At 34.1% G+C, this 23,003-nt stretch overlaps 1 protein-coding gene across 2 annotated transcripts in view; it reads right to left on the reverse strand.

The window, feature by feature from the left end:
• The window catches only part of LOC125057152, a 39,528-nt gene extending 25,299 nt beyond the window's left edge, over nucleotides 1-14,229 (reverse strand). For both annotated transcript variants that reach the window (XM_047660656.1, XM_047660647.1), the window contains exons 1-7: nucleotides 14,103-14,229; nucleotides 5,413-5,528; nucleotides 4,827-4,912; nucleotides 4,376-4,634; nucleotides 2,605-2,886; nucleotides 1,795-1,927; nucleotides 458-600 (exon numbers count right to left, since the gene is read on the reverse strand). In XM_047660656.1, the coding sequence (XP_047516612.1) occupies nucleotides 458-600; nucleotides 1,795-1,927; nucleotides 2,605-2,886; nucleotides 4,376-4,634; nucleotides 4,827-4,912; nucleotides 5,413-5,479 (970 nt within the window). In that variant the 5' untranslated portion in view covers nucleotides 5,480-5,528; nucleotides 14,103-14,229. The remainder of the gene's footprint in view (nucleotides 1-457; nucleotides 601-1,794; nucleotides 1,928-2,604; nucleotides 2,887-4,375; nucleotides 4,635-4,826; nucleotides 4,913-5,412; nucleotides 5,529-14,102) is intronic.
• Between the last annotated feature and the right edge of the window lie 8,774 nt (nucleotides 14,230-23,003).

The following is a 23,003-nucleotide window of genomic DNA, read 5'->3' on the forward strand; positions in this document are numbered from 1 at the left end:
TTTTCAGTCTCTAAGGGATCTTCCCTTAGAGACTGAAAAAATTATCGAGGTCCTCTTTTCCATCCTTTTTAGGTCTGGGCCTCAGATTTCAGTATTTGTTTCATGATCATTTGGTAATCTAATAGGCAAGTAGATGATCAGCCTTCTGTGCCTGACGCACGCCGTTGACTTTTTTGATCTAAGGCAAGTCGGTTTCCTCACGATGTTTTCCTTCACCGTTCGAGCGAATGTTAAATGCGCACATAGAAAAAAAGTCCATTGGTGCACAGCTGGGATCGAACCTACGACCTCTGGAATGAGAGTCGCACGCTGAAGCCACTAGGCCAACACTGCTCACAACTGAATCAATCTCAATCACTGATTGATATAGAAACATTAATTTATTCACAAGCTGCTTTAGTAAAATGTTATCAAAAAATCTTATTGTTCTGTAAGAAATACGATAAATACAACTTACGATTATCGAGGCAGACAAGGTCGTAAAAATGGTGGGTAGGTGATGCACTAACAGTGACGTCATCTTTCTGAGACACAGAGTCTTCTTCAGAAAGCACACATTGCTTTGTCACTTCATCGTGTTCTATTGAACGGCAAAAGTACCTGAAATTTTATAGGTTTTAAAATATCTGAATGTTTAGCTTCACATACGTTTTGTGTATTTATTGTTATTGAATACTAGCTGACCCGGCAAACGTTGTTTTGCCCTGTATATTATTTTTAGGAAACATTTGTTTAGTTCAATAAAAATAACTATCAATAATAAAAAAGGGGTTGATCGTAAAGGGGTGAAAATTATGGGTTGTACCTATGTATTTTTGTATGATGTATCATAAAAAAATAAAATCAAAAATTTTGTCGAAAAAATATATTTTTTTTAGATGGATACCCCTTATCACTTAGGGGTTTAAAATATAGATAGTAGCAGATTCTCAGACTTACTGAGCTTGCATAAAAAAATTCATAGGAATCGGTCGAACCGTTTCGGAGGAGTATGGGAACGAACATTGTGACACGAGAATTTTATATATTAGAAGTATACGCAATGTTTGGGGACACAAAAAGTAAATTAAAATTTTAGTTAGTTAATTAAAATTATCCTAATAGTAATCTCATTTACCATATCCTGCAATTAAAATAAAATATAATATTAATATTATCTATTTTATTTAAGAACTATGTTTGTGCATCGATATTTACTTGTGTTTAGTTTAATTTAAGTGTTGGTATTAAAAATAAATCTATATATTATAATGCCGGCACGCACTCGCGAGCCCTTAAGCTTCAAAACAGCCCATGGGCGGCGTATCACTTAACATCAGATGAGTCTCCTGCCCGTTTGCCCCCTGTTCCATTAAAACTATAGTCTGTCGTTTAGTTATTCTCTGTGGGACTCTACTTGAGTGTAAGTTAGCCACTACCGCCATACCACATACCAATTTGTTTAGTAATGTAATAAACCTTTACAATAATATTGTATACATATACATATATATATTTATAACAAATAACATCTATATCAATATAAAATAAAAGTTGCAAAATGTGTTGTGTGCAAAACTCGATGGCGGTAATTCGATTATTTTTATTTATTCCTTAATCCCTGAGGAAAGTTTTAATAGAGAGAAAAATTTAGTTATATTTGATGTTTAAGTCTATACTCGTATTCCGGAGAAAGTTCCATATGTTTGTATGTAGGTACAAGAAGTAAAAAAATCATATTATAGCGATAAAAAGTTTCTTAATGCAGCTTACTGTAATAATAACAGGTTCTTTATTTTTTAGGGGTTAACTTACTTTTCAGCTCGGACACACATAGATTGACATTCATCCAGTGTCATATTGGAGAAGACATCAGCTTCGAATGGGCCTCCGAGTCGTTTGTTCTCTTCTTTTATGAAGACAGCTAGGCCGTCGCATCTTCTCTCAGCTGTACAGAATAAAAAATATATTTTCTAGAAACAACAATCTTGTAAAAAAAGGTTCTTAGATTTTTTGAATCTGTTTCGCGATCAATCTAATAGACAAATAGGTGATCAGCCTTCCGTGCCCACACACTCACACCGACGACTTTTTGGGATGTTCTTCATCAGCGTACAAGTGCGTGTTCCAATGGTGCACAGCTGGGGTTCGAACCTACGACCTTAGAGATGAGAGTCGTACTCTGAACCAGGCCAACACTGTTCAATGTATCTAATAAAATTAGTTTTGTTACATTATTTCCAAATTAAGTCGTCTACAGAGCATTTTCTTTGTTCATTCGCAGTAACTAACTTTGTGAGTAAATACTGATCTTCAAATCGTCTATTATCTATCTGGTATACAAACCCAGTGCCATGGCTTTCTGGTTACCTGCTGCAGGTGAGTCAAGCTGGCCTATAAATCCATATAACAGACGTAATGTGTCTGCTTCTTTGCATTAGACAACGCTACCACATTAATAATCTAACAAGTTCTAAATAACTAAAAGTAAATCATAAAATATGTCGCTAAGGGAGAATCTCGAAGACTGTTGGACAAATTCATGTATTTAAATTTATATCTTGATCTCTGAAGAATATTAAGGCGAAATGTAATTTACGGGGGCAGCTAGTAAATAAATCTCACCGTTCAAACAGGTATTCTCCAGATATTCCGCGTTATGGTCATCTTCCAACAACTCTGGGTGGGTTCTTCTAGTAAACCTACTCAACGAGCAGGTCCTGAGAGCCGAATCGAAAGTCGCTGAACGGCACACAAAGCTGAACTCCCCCAAGCACTTATCTTCACATTCTGTACGGTTCGCGACCATGATGTCCTTTAAATCTGATGATGGCAATTTGAGACGCTTACGAGCGTGACGTTCGAATACATAACGTCTGGATGGGCATTCCCGTTCTGGCCGATTCGCTAGAAAAGTAAAGTATTTATTTATAACTCGACGTTTGACGACTCATTGGTCTAGTGGTTAGTACCCCTGACTGCAAATCCATGGGTCCCGGGTTCGAGCCCCGGCTGAGACGAACATCGATGTGATGAGCATTTGGTGTTGTGCTAAGGTCTTGGGTGTTTAAATATGTATTTAAATGTATATCTATCTATAATATGTATGTATATTGTATATCCGTTGCCTAGTACCCATAACACAAGCTTCACCAGCTTAGCATGGGACTCGGTCAATTGGTGTGAATTGTCTTTAAAAAAAAATACATAAGTAATCTAACAACTCATATAATGAGGACTAACAAAGAAAAATGGACTATGGATGTAATAGAGTGGTGTCTAAACGGGAACGGAAACGAGGAGGTCAAATTAAAAGATGGATGATCTACCAAAAGGATGGAGAAGGTCTGGCAGGGATAGAGAGACGTAGAAACAATTGGGGGAGGCCTATGTCGACATAACCTGACCAAAGTGGTTGCTAATAAATTATTATTTTCGCTATGTAATTTAGATTTAAGAACACTACTATTAAATAAGAATAGCATGTAATTGAAAAAGGTCTGCGAATCAAGGGCTTTTATTATTATTATCTTACAACTCATAAAAAAGAAAAAACTTAGACAGTACACAAAGCCAAAACAAATTACATAGCTGAAAAAATATACGAAACAAAAAACATAATTCCATTAAGTACATTGACCCCAGAGACTTTTAATTAACTCTAAAGAAACATGAAGAGTTTCTTTCTCTAATTGTGTGCGTATTTAAAAAAAATGTGCTCAAAGAAAAAGTTACAAACAAAGAAAACATTGTTTCAAATGTTATTTTTTAAATCTGTAACTTAATCTAGAACAAATGGCTAATCTGGTCTAGATCTTTTCACTTGAATGTTATCGTTCTAGTTATTGGATAAATGGCACGACAGCACTGTAACAAAATTCTGTGAAAAATACAAATTTACACTTAACTACGTACTGATTAAATGTTTCTAGTTTTGTCAAACAACTCAAAAGTTTTTTTTAAATAACCAACAATTATTATTATAAAAAGCAAGCAAAGGAATGTTTAATGTTAATAAAGCACGTGTGATGTTTCGTGTGTTATCCATTTTTTTAAACAAACAAAAGTTTCTTCACTCAAAATACTATTAATTATTAAAAATTATTATTGTCAAATTTATACACGTGTCTTGTAGGTTAGGGCTAACTAAAGATCACATTAATTTAATACAAGTAGCGCAAACAATGTGTCATCCTACGAACTTTTCAGCCCACCTAACTAGCTAAGGCAATGTTACAAACTTCCACTTTTGCGAAGCTAATTTTCTTACAAAAAGGTTCAAAAGCACCTATGTATTTGAATTTTATGCAAAAGTTTATGGCAATAGAAGATACCCGGAATATTAAATACAATTTGTGGCGTTACCATTTCCATTCAAATCTGGCCTCACACTTACATGATAAGCAGATCTCATTGAAATGAACACTGTTGGGGACAATCATCAACGTTCCTATTCCTTCTGGAGCCGCCTGTTCCCTTGTAAGGTAGCAGGTTGACTCCTCATACTCCGGTTCCGGGCTGAAGGCGGCTATCCTCGCTCCTGGCTGGAAGTCTATTGAGTTACAAGTCCTGACAAGGCCATTTCCCGATCTATCACGAAGACACAGATCTTGGCACTTTTCCAAGACGCGAAATGGGGGTGCTGTTTCACGAATCTGTAGAAAAAAAGGTTTTATTTAATTCACTGAATTCGCATGGAGAGACTTGTTCAATTGTTCATTTCTCTCCATCATCATGAACGGTATAGTTCCTGGCATGTAAGAAGAAAGTAAGTTGATATTTCTTTTATCACTGCGAAACATCCAACACGTCAAATTCAAAATCTGGGAAGATTGCGGGATACTTACAACATCATCATCAAAGCCATGGAGTTGTTGATTGGGAAGTCTTTCATACATAACTCGTCCCATACCCTGATTACAAGTCGTTTGTGCTGAAAACATAATAAATACGTTCTTTAGTGGGTTTTTGTATATTTACTTATCTATACTAATAGTATAAAGAAAAAAAAAAGACGAAAGATTTGTATGTAAGTATGTTTCTACTTTCTAACGACATGGCTCAAAAACTACTGGACCGATTCTAAAAATTCTTTCACCATTCAAATGCTACATTGTCACTGATTAATTTAGGCTATTTTACTGAAAGAAAACGATTAGGATCCCTACTAAAACTACAATAAAGTTACCTAACGTGTAAAAAAATGCCCATAAAATATCTTTCATCGCAAGAGCTGCGAAAACTATTGATGATAGAACAAAAAATGTTCCACAATATTAAAGAACATATCAATATCTACCGTGCGAAGCCGGGACAGGCCGCTAGTACCAGATATTACTGCTGATAGATGTCCCTAATCCAATTAATTTAATTTTATAATTGGACTCCCGTAACCGGCAAATTAAAATTAAAGTGTTGAATAGTATTCCATACCATTAGCCATCGTAAGCATAGTAAGAGCTGAGAAGGCGTGCATGACGCTCAACCCTCGTGGCTTCATCTTCCAACCGATGTCTGCTTGTCAGGTCACCGACCTTTCATGTGGTCCCCTGAAAACATATTTTTTTTTATGAATGCTCCAGTCGGCACGGACTAAGTATCGTAATTACCTACACTATTTAGACTAATTCTTGGAAATAATTCTTTGTTTTATTTGATTGGTAACATTTCGAATACGTTTTTACACGTTTCTACTTCTTAAAAGAGAGTTGCGAATGACAAATAACTTAATCAATTAATAAAGGTAAGAAAGGGCCTTGCAGAGTAACTAATCAGTTCATATCGTATACTGTTTCTATTTTATTATACCTACAACAAACCAGAGCATATTTTAAGTTATCGAAAATCTTTGTACCAGAATTTAAGGCGTTTAATACTGGTACAAAGATTTTCGCAGTGAGAACGGCTCTTAAATTTAAAAAATTAAGAACAAAACGTCGTAACATAATAAAACATGAAAAAAGCTAATTATTCTTTCATGCTGTGTGATAATGATATAGATGAAGAACACTGATATAGATAATATTTTTAGTAAATCGTTTTTATGTACATAACTATATAATTACACATATATATACTATAAGTACTATACTCGTAGTACAAAGTTGTTTGTATTAAACATACATGACATACAATTAAAACCAGCGTCTTGATATTACGCCATTTTTAATATTACGTATAAAAACAAAATACCAGTGGCGAACAAAAAATCTTTTAGATTTCTGAATCTGTTTTTTTTTTAAATATTTGATCGTTATCTAAGTTAATCGTAAGCCTTAGTTAGGTGCCAGATACACGTCAGCAGCTTTGGGTCGCGTCAGCTTATAGAAAGAAAGTCCATTGGTGCACAGCCGGGGATTGAACCCATGACCTCAGGGATGAGGTAGAGAGGTTATGGCTGAAGTAGAGAGTTTGAAAGGAAATAATTTCGGAAAAAAGCACACCAGTGTAGTGGACGATTCCCTCTATACGTATATTTAATACAAATCACACATTTCGATCTTGAAATTATTATTTATTTGACAAATATTGCAATGCAAATATGATATCTATTTCTGCACTTAGTAATTGCTTTTGCAAATACAGCGAGCGAATAATGTAGAGTAAATATTTTTGTGACATTGTGAGTCGCTGAACAAACATAATTTCATCATACAAATAATGTATGAAACGTATTCAATATACAAATTGCGTTATAACTATTGTTTTACCTACAACATGTAAACAAATATGATGTTTATTACATATATAATTAATATTTAGTCGACATCACAGAAGACCGAAGAGCTGGAAGCTACTCAAAGGGGGAAGGCTGCCAGTAACTTCGGAACCGGAAAAATGGACTCCTTTTAATAATAAGACATATTATTAAAAGGAGTCCATTTTTCCGGACATTTTTATATTTAGAAAATTTCTATTAAGAAGAAACGGGAATTATACATTTTAAGATATTTGAAATTAATAATGAACACATTTAGTTTATTGCCTAAAGATTTTAGGAAAAACTGTTATTACTTATAACTTCTATATCTATATAATGTATGGAAATTCCGCCCGCCGACATTCTTCGTTTTGGGTATGATTGGATACACTCAGAGGGATCTAGCTATTACTCGGTTCCTATTCGAAATCTTTACACCTAGGGTACAAAATGCAGATGTGTTACAAACGTTGGGGCTGCTAGTACCGACACACTATTCCTAACTAACGGCAACTATTGCTGGCTGTGTCCCGGGCGGGCTCTTCCTTGCTCTGAGATTCACTGCGTGCGGTAAAGACATATTTAGTTTACTAACACTAACTGAATCTACACAGAGTGACGTTGTCCATCATTTGTTAATAAATTTAAAAAGGTTTGAATTTTGTGTGCTTTGTAAAGGATAAACAAGCCGATTTTAAATCAGTGACGTTATCATTTTTTTTAATTAGTTTATTTATCTATTGATAAGTTTTATAGTGAAACTTGCTCCAAAGTTAGTTTCATTTCCTTAAATCTAGAGAATCGTACAAAACGCCGCATAAATAAGTTTTGACTAATTAATAAATTTTCTGTGTTTTGAAAAGTACAAAAACCGGTTCTCCCACTTACACACCTAAGACAGCTGCGATTTCGCAACGGACAATCAAACGTCAACCAAAAAGTACCTTAAATCGTTTAATAGCCCCAGTTTATACATGAAATTTCTAGTACGTTTGGTATATGCCCTCGGAGTGTGTAAAATAGCGGTTCGTTGCACTTCATGAATGTGATGAGACAATTGAGAACAAGGCTGAATATAATGTGCTTAAACGTACGAACATGTCAATAATAAAAATCGTTCGTATTACAGCGCATTAGAAATATCTACGACAGTTTCTAAAAGGAACTGTTGATAGGCAGAATGCTTACCTCTGACAGGTCTTATTACATCTCTTATAGGCCTTGACATAGGCTTATTAATAATGAACATATCTAAAATACTAACATAGTTAAAGAAAATTGTTACTAACTTTTTTTTTAATTTTTATTACTATTTCCTTAATAATCATGACTATATGACTATACACATCTATTACCTAAAATGTATTTGGCGGCTAATTCATTAATATAAATATATACTTTTACACACAAATCTTCCAAGACTTCTTTACTAACACTGTCAATTTTTACTATTATTATTTTTCTTATTATTATATATACATTATTTTCTTTTTTGCGTCTGAGGCGCAAACTATCTGTTGTGGTCGTTGCAGAATGACCAGCGCTGTGAAACAGTCTGCTCCTCAGCATAATGCTGAGCCAAGGCCAGTTACAACCGCAACACACACATATTACACACTTATAACATGTACCTCATTCCTTTTTTTTTTATTTTTTTTTTATAATTATTATTATTTTGTGTGTTTCGTTAGTAATAAATGTTACGTCAATGTTTAAGTGTGTACTGTTAAGTACTCGAAACAAGTTATATAAATAATGTATCGCGTTTTTAAATTGTTAATTTACACCCAGTTCGTACCACCTACAGTTGAACAGTATCGTATCATAAAAAACATTGTATCGACTATTTCCCTCATATTATATCAAAATTGTTTCGCATAATAAAACCTATTATATTTTCCAATTATTTAGTGCGCTCACAGATTATATATAGAATTTACTGTTAGGCATTGACAGGTTTCAAAATGGTCTCAACTTTGTCAACGATACCGTTAATGGTCATAGACGCGTGAAAGGGGCGTATACAAATACGTACATGATTAATTGGATCCATAACATTTTATTCGGAATAACGGAAGTAGACATGGGTGAAGCGGTTTTGATACTCAACCACATATATTTACTTGTTAATGTGGTTTTGTTTAAGAAAATAAAGCAAGGAACAGCTGGCAATTAAATTAATTATTTTAATTAAAAGTACACTGCCACAGGGACCAAGCTTTTTGAATTTATTTATTTTAATATATTTTTAATTAATACCACATGAAAGGTTTTGACTTAATTAATCGTAAATTATGGAAACTTATTTATCTGAAAGGTGATGTTTGGTAGTAAAAACTAAACCTAAATTTTAATAAACAATGGTGAATCTGCATGACAATGGCATACGAAGGCCTGGGCTATGAAAAATTTGGCGTTTCCAAAAAATTATGGCAATCAAACCGGAAGTCGGTTTCCGGTGCTTTGTGATCGGAGCGATGTCCTCGTCAGAGTGATTTGGCTGATGACGGCGTGACCAAAAATCTGTACAGTTATCAAAATCGAGGTCTGCCAATTTCAAGGATCACATTTAATACCTATTGCTTGGTCGATTAAATACTTAAAATAAGGTTGTCTTTAAATAATATAGTTGACATCGTTCATGATTTCATAAAAACCGATTTCGATACCAAAATAGCCGATGAAGAGAAGCACGCACAGTATTGAGGATTAGATAGTATCTTTGACTGCTCTTGAACTTCAAAGACTTCTTCAGAACTTCATAGCACTTAGTATATATTAATATGTGGCCAGGCTCAATTTCAAGTAACAGAGGAATGGTATATAAATAATATCAGCAGTTCTTCAAAATTGTTACTCTTTTTTTTAAATATCCGAGGTGGAAATGCATTTGTCCCCAAAAGATGCAAGGGTATGTGGGATTCGACCCACACCAGAATCTCTGCTATTCAGTGACTGGGTGAGCAATACCCACTAAAACCACCTCAAGTAGTTCCTACAAAGCCGCATTACAGAGGCTTCGGGATTGCATACTACGGAGTAAAAGGAATGTTCAATTACTAGACCACTTGTAATTTCAAGTCACCTATATATAACCTCGGCCTAGGACGTATTGATACATACATCCTAAACTTCACAGTCTTTTTTCTTAGGTAGCATACTCACTGCTTGTCTTAGAAATTGGACCGTGTATGGCTAAGCCCTTCCAAAGGCACAACACAAATTTAAATTAAAATAAATAAACATATGCCAACCGGGAATCGAACCCGATACCCCTCTCCTAACGGACACTTAATTAGACCGCTAGGCTACGAGGCCCATGAAAATTGTTACCGTATTAAACCTCTTCAAAACAAGACAAAAGCAATGAAATATAAAATGGTATATTAAGTCAAAATATGCTTTCAATAAGTCTTTACAAAAACTAAACATTTGAAGCACAATGCCTATGAATTCATAGGCAACTCGTAAAAAATGTTCCCAAGGGGCTTTGGGAATTCAGTGAAAGTCACATAGATAAACGGAAGTGTATTGATCCTATTGACTTAACGGTTCTTTCATGAGCGATCACGCATAACCTGGTGGAAAAGCGCATTGAAAATGGGATGGGCTAGAATTGGCGTGGGAAAGCATTCCAGTACTCCTGATGCAATACTTCGACGCACCTTCTATTTTGAATAAATTATTGTTAAGGAAAAAGTAATTAATTCCAATTGATATTGTACAATGGAATGCGGGCCTTGAGTAGTAAATTTCGATAAATGGTTATTTGAATAGTGCCACGTTATTTTTAAATCCTTGATTGAAGTGAAAACATAGCTTAAAGCAATTCATAGAGGATAAAAGTCAGATACTTGAATTTTATTGATTAATTTCCGTTTAACGAGAGTTTGGAATTTATTTAGTGATAATTCTCTAATTTCGCTTGGGAGTTTGTTCTAAAAACGAATACATTTTCCAAATAAGAAGTGGTTTATCTTCTAGAGTCTGATTCGATTTGTTATGTTTCGAGTTTTATACTGGTGAAAGTCACCATTTGTTTTAAAATCATTTATGTTTGTTTGTACATACAAAAAAGCTTCAAGAATATATTGGTTAGATAGTGTCATAATATTTAATTCCGTACCGAATCCCTAGGGGAACAAATCCCCCGATCAACCCGCTTCTGCAGCACAAATATGGATTGAACCTCTTCAGCAGCACCCTACAGTAGAATACCGTAAGACAACGCTGTGAAAGTAGCGTTGATGATACACAATTTAATCTAATTAGATTTGCATTTCTACTCACTAGAACCCGACCGTATCTGAGACCCTTACGGCCTTGGATACTACGGAAGTTAACCGTATCGTGGCACATCTTGCGGACTGCTGTAGCAGTATTTGCTTATAGAAGTAGTCTTCTAAACTATAGTAAAATAAAGTATGTTTATTATGGAATATAAGATATAGGTATCACTTATTCCACGACTTAAATTTGCATCGGTAGACATCCCTACACATCGGCCGAGAAAAACAGCCGGGGTAAAAAACTCTCGGTACTCTTTTAAAATAGCAAACAATACAAAATGACTATGTCAAACAACACTTCTTTTATAAGAAATATCGCAAATTAATTAGAAGTAGCCTGTCGCTTTTATAAACTAGATAATCGGTAACTTTATAGTAAGCCTTTTTACACAGATTTTCTTTAATACATTTCTTAAATTTATTAAAAGGCAGAGATAAAAGAGCCTCTGGTATTTTGTTATAGAAAAGTATCCCTTTTCCCAAAAAATAATTACTAACTTTAGATAGTCTAGTACGGGGAAATTGCAGTCTGCGTTTGTTCCGAGTATTTTTAAAAATTATGCATATGTTCTATTCTAGTAAACTTATCACTAATTTTGTATACATACATAATATTTTCATAAAAATATTGCGAGGGAAAGGTAAGTATATTAATTTCCTTGACTTTATCTCTCCCAGATTCCCTACATTTTAAATTATAGATTTACGTCGTCGTAACGTATAAGTAACGACATAATATAAGCCTTTATATACTGACAATAAACAAAGAACTTTGGAAATTTAAATCATTTCATGAGGCTGTCGGCCATATTTATTTATAAACCTTCCATCTCGTTCTATATTAAGCTGATCTCCATCCCTTCAGTAAATCATTCTCCCATGTTTCATTCGTCGATTATCAATCGTAATACGTCATATCATAAAAAATTGACTATTCTATTATCATTAAAGAAGGTACGAGTATTATCTATTAATACCTCCATGGAATGATTTCGATCATAACAAATTTTAATATCAACTATAAATATGAATGACGTATTAATTTGCAAGTGTCTCGTGACGTCTAGGAAGTTGGGGGTGTGTACTCTTTGCTTTGCAATTTTCAATACATTAGCGCATATAACTAATAGGTAAATTAAACAGTCTTCTTATAAACATGTTGATTTGTCGTGATATTCGTATAGAAAGCTAAAAACGAGGCAATAATTGGAAAAGGTATCTCTATGATTTAGATAATTCTATACGTATAACCCGGAGGACAGCATGAAATTTCCGACGCGATAATAGTTGGTTAAGCGTCAAGGCGTAGAAGAGCGTCTCCCAACCTCAAATATTAATTTTTTACTTAAAATATTACGATTACTTTTTAAAGTTCAGCTAACAGCGTGCACGTTGAACTATTAAATAAGAAAGTCGCGCCTACTGAATGCTGTCTCCGACACTATCGACTTTTTTATATATCCGCAGAGTGAGTTTAAAGTAGAGATATTGTGTATCTATCTTATGTATTTAATATTATATATTATTTTTAATCTCATAATTATCGTTTTGGCTTAGTACTTCCATATTAGATATAAATAGATAATTAAGTAATATATCTCTATTTATTTTATTATTACATTGCTGGTTAATGGCTGGTGGTTGTTGGCTTTTTACGCTAACGTTACTGCGTTGCCGGTTGCTGGCAATGATTATTATTGATGGAGATGTCGCAGCCAACTGGCTGAGTTAGTCGTTCAATACACAGCCTAGTCTCTTTATTAAAAAGCGACGTCCAACTGGCGGCAATGATATTCAGCCATCTGTTCATACAGCTAGGCAGACTTAAATCAATGACGTTACATTACTTGCCTATCCTGTTTATTTCAAAATAATCCCACTTTCTGCCATCTACTCCAAACTGTCAAATAAGCGTTGACAAACAACAAATTTGATGATATTTTCCAAAGTTTATTGAAAAGTAGTAGAAGAAGGAAGAGTGTAGTGACACTAAGAGTAAGCGTAAGAACACCTAATAAGTTATTCCTTCATCTTTTTTCTGTCACATGATCATAATAAAGGTCTAAGCATTAGCCAGCCATTGTTGTAACAAATGCTACGGCAGAATATAATTCATAGCTAGTTAAATGGCGCTGTTTAGTAAAGAGGCTAGGCGGTTGATTGAACGGCTAATTAAGCTAGTTAGCTGCCACATAGACACTACGAGACAAGACCTGTTATTCATAAATACACTGCACTCCTTTTACTAAAGTACTCGTTCGTCTCTTTACGTCAAATGGTTTCAACGCTGTAATGAAAAGAGACAAGGGAAATGACATGAGTATAGTATAGTTGAAACGGGGCAATTTGAGTACTACTTTATGAAATATACGTATGTGTTGTCTATTGCTAACTACATTATATTAATATTTTGAGAAATATATATAATGTAATGTTTTTATTCATACAATGATTGTATTTTCGAGTATGGGGTTTAAAAAATTTATTGCGTAATGAATACTAAATGGATCACGCATTACTGCAAAAGAGAAAGTTATGTTACGCAGAAAACTGCTTTAATTTAACGCTAATAAACATAAATAACTAAGATTAACTAATTTACTATTTACATAAGGCATAGTATATGTATACTATCTTGTACAAAAAAAAAATTGTGTTCACTAAGACAGATGCTTTGGATTCTGTAAGTTTTTCAATTATGGTAATATTTATTTTTTTAAAAAGGTGTATGTTGAGTATCGACATTGCCTTGCGATTCTGTAACTGTAACTCACTTTTCAAACTCTCACAGCGGTTTTCACAGCGGCGGTCGCGCTCAAATCAGTCGTGAAGCAGTCATTTTACGATTTGGCATTCTGATAAACAATAAACTACAAGCTCCCTCCTTATCCCTCCGAAAATCGCTGTGAGAGTTCGAAAAGTGAGTTACAGAATCGCAAGGCTTACGGATGATTTAAAAATGCCGTATTATTATTGCTAAAATTTTATTTGATTGCTATGCTAGCCAAAATGTTGTATAGGAAAATCTCAGTGTTCAAAAACCGAACATTTCTTTGTGTTAACAGTTATGGTTTTGAAACTTAAGTATATTCTACAAATAATCAGTAATGCTTATTAAATATTATAAGACTTACTTAAGCAATGTTGGGCGGGCTACGCTCGTAGCCTCGTAGTAGTAAATTATCCCGCAAACACAAAATCCACTTCACCAACGGCTGTACAACTGGACCGTCGAAACCGAATTGTGGACACATGAACACCATAATTTAGTTAAATCACATACCGGGGGGATTGACAAAAGGTCCTATGAGCGAATCACACCAACGTCACGCCTGGCTAACCCTCCATAGACACCGGTGACCCGACTGAAATCGTACTTGATGAGTTTGAGAGCGAACATCGTAATTATCGGCTGGCAAAAATAACGAATTTTGTATGCGCTATTTGGTATGTAGCGCTGAGGATAACACTAGGGCAGGAATAGTAGTAGAATCTTAATTACAATTTTATTTGTGTGTATTTGTAACCCACAGCGTTTAAGACAATGAAACAAATTTATATTGAGTCAAATTCAAATTCATTTATTTATTATGGTAACACAATGTACACTTATGCACTTAAAGAAATACATTAAATGCTAATTGCTCTTAATTTTACATTTACTGCCAGTTCTCAAATCAAGGGCATAGAACTGACGAGAAGAACTGGCAAATTTTTTGTTTTACACATGTTTGTAAGAAGCTGCAACCATTACCATACATTAACCATACATAGTGGAAATAACTAACATCACGGCATACACGAATTACAGTCCGATACCACAAATGTGTCTCTCGTGTGTGAAATTTTGTTTTCTTAAGTATATAGCCTAAATATACTGGGCCTAATCTTTTCTTCTCAAGTTTCCTCGACTCTTTGCTGGAAAACGACCTATTTGTGAAGCATATGGTATATTGTGATTTTAAAACGTAACAGGAAATTTATGTATAGCGAGAAATTTAGCTTTTTTGCTAATTGTATAACAATTATTCTAATTCTTTTCAAATGTTACTTTTTCTCTTTTTATTTTTTTAAAAGCAAATCTTAAATAAGTCTGTGACTTCGTTAAAATCATCTTAAAAATATTGATGTCAAACTCCGAAGCTCAAACAGAGCGCAATCTGAAAGATTTTTCTTACATTACGCTTTTTTTAGTACATTTATCAAGCTGCAGGATATCTGACAATAGAATATATTGAAAAAGAAACAATAATCGGACAAGTCATAAAATATATTCTCATTCAGTGACCCCAAACAGCGCGCTTTTCCGGAAGCTATGTAACAAAGGCGCGACGCAGAGCGTTGGCGCGCTTTTAAAATATGGCGGCGAACGTCAACCGCCATGTTCCCGCGTACACTCGCCACAGATTACCATCAGCTTTGTGTATTAATTATCATAATATTGTTTTACACCACGACCTTGAACGCGGTTACGTATTAATATGAAAATGTGAGCATCGTTTGTCGCAGATTGCAACTGCGATTGTCATGGGTCGTAGTATGAACTCAGGTTCAGAGAATTTGCGAGTCATTCTTTAGTAAGTACTCAGCAGCTATTGTCAGTTAGCGATTCGTCTAATTTGGACCTAAGTTGGTTAATATATTTTCTATGGCTATAATAAAACTCATAAAAGATTATGGATCATATAAAATTAATAAAATTCTTTGCCGAGTGTTTTTAACTATAACATAATACAAAAAGGTGTTTAAGTCCTTATGAAGTTAAATAGAATTAGTAAAAAAGTGATCCCCGAAATACTCTACGTAATTACTATATTTACATTAATCTTGTCATTTGTTTTAATTAACCAAGACATAATTTAAATTATTATTAAATCATTATTGCTGTTACTAATAGAACAACATTTAAATGGGTTTCCTAGTTGATTCAATTTATCAAGTAAACATGTATAACAGTGAACACACATATTCTGCGTGCTGATTATTCCAAGGTGAAGTTCAAGGGCGTCTGGCTCTTTACATTAGGCAAATATTACGATCTAGATTCTAGAGAATCTAACACACTATTATTGTTAAGTCAGTTTTAAATTACAGATAAATTTATTTATCAGAAACAGAACATATTTACAATATTCTTAATCTAAATAGTAATAAAAATAATAATTGATAAATAGAAAAAAAAATTAAATTATATTTCACTCCGGATCTTGCTTTTGCGCATCACATAAACACGATATGCAAAAAGGCTTACAGCAACCTGAAGGTCATATTTCGAATTCAATTAAATTCAAAATCATGTATTCATTTAGGTAACACATTGTACACTTATGAACGTCAATAAAGAAATACATATTAAATGCTTCTAATTTTGTATTAACTGTCAGTTCTCAAATCAAGGGCGTAGAACGGATGAGAAGAACTGACAATGAACACTCCGCCACTCTTTTTAATCGCCAAGTTTTTCAAGTGAAACTTCTTTATCGGGGTTGGAAAAAAATTTAGTGTAACATTTTTTCGTTACGCGTCACATTTTTCCGTTACGCGCCATCTTTTGAAGTGAAACTTCTTTATCGACGTATGGGAGAAATTTTGTAGCAGGTTACGCGCCATGTTGCTTTTTGAAGTCAAACTTCTTTATCGCCGTTGGAAAAAAATTTGCACACATTTGTCACATTTTTGGGTTACGCGCCATCTTTTTCTTGTCCCTACCACGGTTGATCCGAAGAGATTCGAAGCCATTAGTAACAAAAATATATAATAACGATAACAATGATAGTAATACTAATAATTCTATTACAATTAATGAAATTTTGTAATAATCTTAGTACTACATAGTAGTACAGTAATAAGTTAAAATGAAATAATTGTATTTGTATTCATGTCTGTGATAATAAAAGCCTTTTGTTAAACTTTATCTAATTTAACTTTATTTAACCAATTTCTGTAAAGTTGCATATAGTAGATCATTTTTCTAAAAATAAGGTCATAAAGAAGTTTCACTTCTTACGTGTGTACACCTAGTACACGCACACATTTTTTTTGTTTTAACTTTATTCATATAGGTAGCCAAGTACACTTATGATCGTTAACAGAATAGATGTTAAATTGATTCTAAATTTACATATTTACTACCAGTTCGCAAGTCAAGGGCGTAGAGCGGGCACTCTATTGCCATCAGCATGAGCAGGGCGAGTGAGGGCAGTTTACACACGCTGCCCACAGAGCTCTCCGACAGGGCAATCTGGCAATACTTGTCAATAGATTGTGGAATACATGTTTAATAGTAACAACCGTCAACTATTACGGCGCTACGAACTCATACATAACAAGTTTTAATGATAAATATAAAATGTACGCTGATATCGATTACATTATTTATGTGAATAATAACAGCATGTGGCAACACGTGATGTTTTGAATTATTCGGTTTACTAATCTTATCAGTTACATATTTTACTTTAAAAAATATTGTAAACAGTATAAAGTGATATTTTAATACCACTTGAATTGGATCTGTACATAGATAGTTATGTTAATTCCTGACAGTAGGTTTGACAATTCATCTTCATGCTCTGTGCTGGGTTATAAAAAAAGCAACGGCGCTACAACCTTTTTTAGGTCTGGGCTACAGATTTATGTATCTGATTTATAATTATTTTTCAATCTTATAGCCAATAAGGTGATCAGCCTCCTGTGCCTGACACACGTCTGCGCCTTTTTGGGTCTAGGCTTCATGGACTCTGTCTATGTGCGCATTGCTGCAAAGCCGGGGACCGAACCTACGATCTCAGAGATGAGAGTCGCACGCTGAAGTCACTAGGCCAACACTGCTGTATAAAAATAGGTTTTAATCACACAAAATCCTTAAACGATTTAACTCTTTAAAACTAATTAGATAATACATTTTATCATTTGTGTAGTTAGATACGTGAATTCAGAATGAATCAACAATGAATGGGCTAAACGTGAAGGTATCAAGCGTTAGACACTGACTATGCAAGGATATATTTATATTTAATTAAAATTGCCTCGTACACTGAAGGAAAATCGTTAGAAAAGCCGGCGAAAGAAACTTAAAAGAAAGGCTTTTTATAAATAAACATAATCAATGAAATGAAGATGACATCCATAGTTCGTTGAAATGTTACTTTTAAATTTTAGCTTTACGATAAAAGTCACACAGACATAATTGTAGGCAAAGCGATTAGCTACAAAATATGTCTTCACAAATTTTTTGTACCATGGATAGTTTAGGTCCTAAACTTTAGGAGATATAGCCAAAAACGTGTTTTCACCTCTTTTTCCAAGATGGCGGCCGATGAACCCCACAAACTTGGGTTTAAGCTTGTATTGACCCTCCCACCCCCTAAATGTTCCATAAATAAAATTGCGTCCTGTAACAAATGTTCAGTTTGGCCCTCAAATTATTTCAATGGACTACCAAGGATATAAGAAACAAAATTTAATTTTTTTTGACATTTATTACTGTGTAGATCAGTTTTGACATACTTATTATACAAATTATTGGCTATAAGTGTAAGTTGATTGCTAACATTTGGTTTGCGCTTCTAATTATTAACTAAAATATATATATGAAACTTAAGTAATGGTTACATAACACGTGCCAAAAGTTTATATATTATTTTCTATTCAATGGATTCTTTAACAAACAAGCGTCGTATTTTAAAATTCCTCCGTTCTCTGAACGTTCGCGTTGAGTAATTTCACCTACCGCTCTGCAAGCATATAATCTGCATTTTACTTGTCATCATATTAGCAAGGACAATATAATAAGATATTTTCGAAGTGGAATAACAATACGGTACAGCACGTGATTCTAAAGATTACGTTGATTTTTGGTAGCTATTTTGTTAAGATTACTTCAGAATACAGATTAAAGATAATTCTGATAGCCAAAAGCAGGTCACCTAGATAATTTTGATGATTTTAATAACAAAATAAAAACAAATGTAAAACATTTTATTTATTTATTTACACTACGTAGCAGTAATACAGAAATACAGTAATGATTACAACTATATAATTGTTGCTTTTGAGCGAGGTCTTCCAGGTAACCACTGTGAAAAGAAAAAAAAGGTGAGCGCAGGATGTGAAAAACTACATAAGACATATAGTTAAACTAAACTAATGGAAAAAAGCAAATAATAATATATACATAATTCCAGATCAGTTAGTACGAACGTTAGGGATACGATGTGGACAGGAAATGCTTGTACAGTATTACAATATTATTATTGAGATTTAAAGGGAGATTGAGAAGGAGCTTAGCCGATAGGGACTGGTAGTGAATTTTAAACGACATCAATTTAATATTTTAAGCATCTATTATTTGTATGTCTAAATCGTTTATTAAAACCTAAACGTAACAATCAAATATTCAGTATTTATAATTTTTAAATTTTGGAAAATTAAAACATATTCTAAAAGTTTGGTCCCTGAGGCAGTGCTACCTTTAACGCTGGCAGCATTTTCTCGCTGTATTGCGATACATATTCGTTGAGCGAGAAAAGCACCAGCTCAGCGGTTACCGGTACTGACTACCAGGCATCAACTTTTATTAGCGCCTGTGCACTTGAGCCCCACCCAAGAGTCTCTACTCCAAATGGAACAAAATCGAAGTTGGAGGAAAGACTTGCAATTTGTGCCTGCTCTGCAGCCGCCCCAGCTTTTTCGCTTGTCCGAGGGAGGTGAGACGGGGCTAACGTGTCCACACAAGTAGCATCCCATACCAAAGCCTGTACCATCTTCCAAGGGAACAACGACATCCTATCCGGCCGCTTGCCATTGTCTCTAGCATCTATACTTATATTATAAAGTCGATGGTTTTGTATTTTTGTAAGCTTGTCGAGACTTTACATGTCTTGCTAAGCGAAGCCGAGACAGGTCGCTAGTTGGTTATATTTTGCAATTTTTGACGTCCGCGTCTGTCAAAAAGGGACAAACTGCCTATAACCTCCAATAATGAGTTTTTGTTCTGCGCCATTCCAAGCTTGCGACATTGGTACTACGGATATTGAGATAACTACATTGAACTTGGATCGGAAGTATGAGTAACAGTGAAAGACGCTGTAATAACTTTCGTAGTTTAACAGTCGACATTATTCTTTTATAATACCTGTGTAAATTACAGCAAAATTGAATTATAGGAAAGGCAATCAAGAATAATGTAATGTAGGTCAAAGTCTTGGTAATTTTAACTTCGACTGGCCATGATGTAGATCGATCCTTATTCGAAGTAGATCACATTGAAAAATTCCGCGACACCTTGTTAAAAATAGCACAATTACAACAGTAGTTTAAGAATTATAACAGCTTAAAGACTTTTTTAAGTTCAGGGGGCTCTTTTCCTGAAGGACCCTAACTCGAAGTGGTTCGGAAATACTTCAGTTAAAGTTTTTTAAATTTGTCACTCAATGACCGATCATCATAACTCTAAGCCTAAGGGTGAGATCTATAGTGCGCACTTAGACTTTGCTCAGACTTAACTACAACCATTCTTTACTTTTTTAAAGGATAATAAAGAAGGTATTGCATGAAATGAAACATCAATTTCTGTCTTAGCTTGAGCTTAGCTTAATCTCACCGTTAAAATGTCTATAAATATACTAAATCATAGTTTAACCTTAGTGTTTTTCGTAAGTAAAGTCTGAGCAAAGTCCAAGTGCGCACTATAGATCTCACCCTTAGAGTCTAAAGGCATCGTTTCTCAATTTTTTTCCCATTTTTATGTCGGCACCCACGACATAAAAATGATTGAGAAGTTAAGAAGTTATTTATTAAATATTAATATTTAGTTTTATAACACTATACTATAATTATTCATTCCTTTAATAAACGAATCTTTTGTACCTATATGTAGTGTATTTATTACGCTTCTCTAAGGCACTTCTAGCAGATTCAAATATAAAAACAATTAGTGTGTAGTGTATAAATGAAACAATCTTATTTTATATATATTATGTCGCAGCCAACTAGCTTAATTAACCGTTCAATTAACACTCTAGCCTTTTAACTAAACTTTGGCTGCGACATATATATTACATGTGTGACACATATAACTTTGTATTTGCATGCGATGACCAAATGTATTTTATTTAAATTTTAAAACATAAAAAACATCAATGGCGCTACAACCTTTTTAGGTCTGGGCCTCAGATTTCTGTATCTGTTTCAATATCATTTGGCAATCTAATAGGCAAGTAGGTGATCAGCCTTCTGTGCCTGACGCACGCCGTTGACTTTTAGGGTCTTAGGCAAGCCGGTTTTCTCACGATGTTTTCCTTCACCGTTCGAGCGAATGTTAAATGCACACATAAAAAGAAAGTCCATTGGTGCACAGCCGGGGCTCGAACCTACGACCTCAGGTATAAGAGTCGCACGCTGAAGCCACTAGGCCAACACTGCTCTTTTTTTAAAACATAAGGGATTATTAAAAATGTTGGTCAATAAAATCTGTTAGGTTTGTTTATTACGTAATAACTTAAGACAAGGTCTAAAGTAGGGACTAAATAAATTAACTGACTTGGTTTACATGGACCTCACAATTTTTTACGGTAGAAGAGTTCTTCTCAATCAGTTGAGATGCGAGGGTCTTTTACAAGCTATGTTTTTGACGGCATAAAGTCTTTATAAAAAACATTTTTATTATATACCTACTTATTGCGACACGCTTGAAGTTCGAAGTTCTTTTACAAAATCTGTATATTTTTACCAACGATAACAGACCCATTAAGGTTTAGAATCTAAGAGATAATTTCTAATTGTATAAATCGTTATCAATGTAGGTATTTAAATACGTTATATCGCGAGTATTCAAACTCAAGCGACGCATGTTTCTTTTAAAAATTGCATTTGCTTGACAAAATAATGGACAATAAAATAAGAATAATATATTTATTTATTACAGCATATTATGCTGGACAAATGAACACTAAAATATACCAAACAGTAATGAGCTTCTCTTACTTAAAACCACACAAACTCCACTCATCCTGTCAGATATATGCTCATTAGATGTTAAGTGATTCCGCCGCTCATGGACACTCTCAATGCCAGAGTGCGTTGCCGGCCTTTTAAAAATCTGTTAGTTATGAAAATGTATTCTTTAGGCTTTACTCTTAGTATACATTGTAACAATTAACAAAAATGCAAACATTAATTTGTTAAACTTCGCTTTACGCTTCATTTATATAATTTCGAGATTGTAATAAATAAAAACTTCCATAAGTGTAACTTAGAAGGGGTCAAAGACAATACTAGGGATGCATCCGATACCGATGCCGATACCGATATATCGGCGATACTTTGGGTTTGCCGATATATCGGCATCGGCGATATTTTCATTGCCGATTCACCGATACTTTTCAAATATCACGCTTTAAAAAAATAATGTAAACGCGCATTTTGTATGATCTACTTTGTTGCAAACGAGCCACGGACTATTGTTGCCCGAGAAATCCCCGCGTTTTATTCAGTTTGTTGTCTCTAAAAGAGTCGCCAAATGAGTGGCGGAGAGTTTATTGCCAGTTCTTCTCTTCCGTTCTACGCCCTTGATTTGAGAACTGGCAGTAAATGTAAAATTAGAAGCATTAATATGTATTTCTTTAATGACGAATCACAAGTGTACATTGTGTTACCTACGTGAATAAATGATTTTTGAATTTTGAATTTTATCATTCGCTTGGGGACAAAGCATTATTATTTATGTATATATGTATTTCATTTCGCTAAACACTATTTGTTTATTAACACTTTGTTGCATTACAATATAAAAAATTGAACATAATTAAATGAAAAGGAGGGCAAAAGTACATATAACATATAAACTAAAAATAGTCTACATGAAAAATAAAAAGTGCACATGAATCACGATAATTTACGATCAGTCTCACGTCAGTTAGTAGTTAGTACGAAAAACTCTTGTTGGATTGATTAGTAGACCAAAATTTTTACTCGAGTCAACTATCTTTGCCAGCGCATAGTTATTAGATATTATGGCTTGCGGGAGATCATTG

The sequence above is a fragment of the Pieris napi genome, chromosome 2 (genome assembly GCF_905475465.1).
Source record: "Pieris napi chromosome 2, ilPieNapi1.2, whole genome shotgun sequence".
NCBI classification, from domain to species: Eukaryota; Metazoa; Arthropoda; class Insecta; order Lepidoptera; family Pieridae; genus Pieris; species Pieris napi.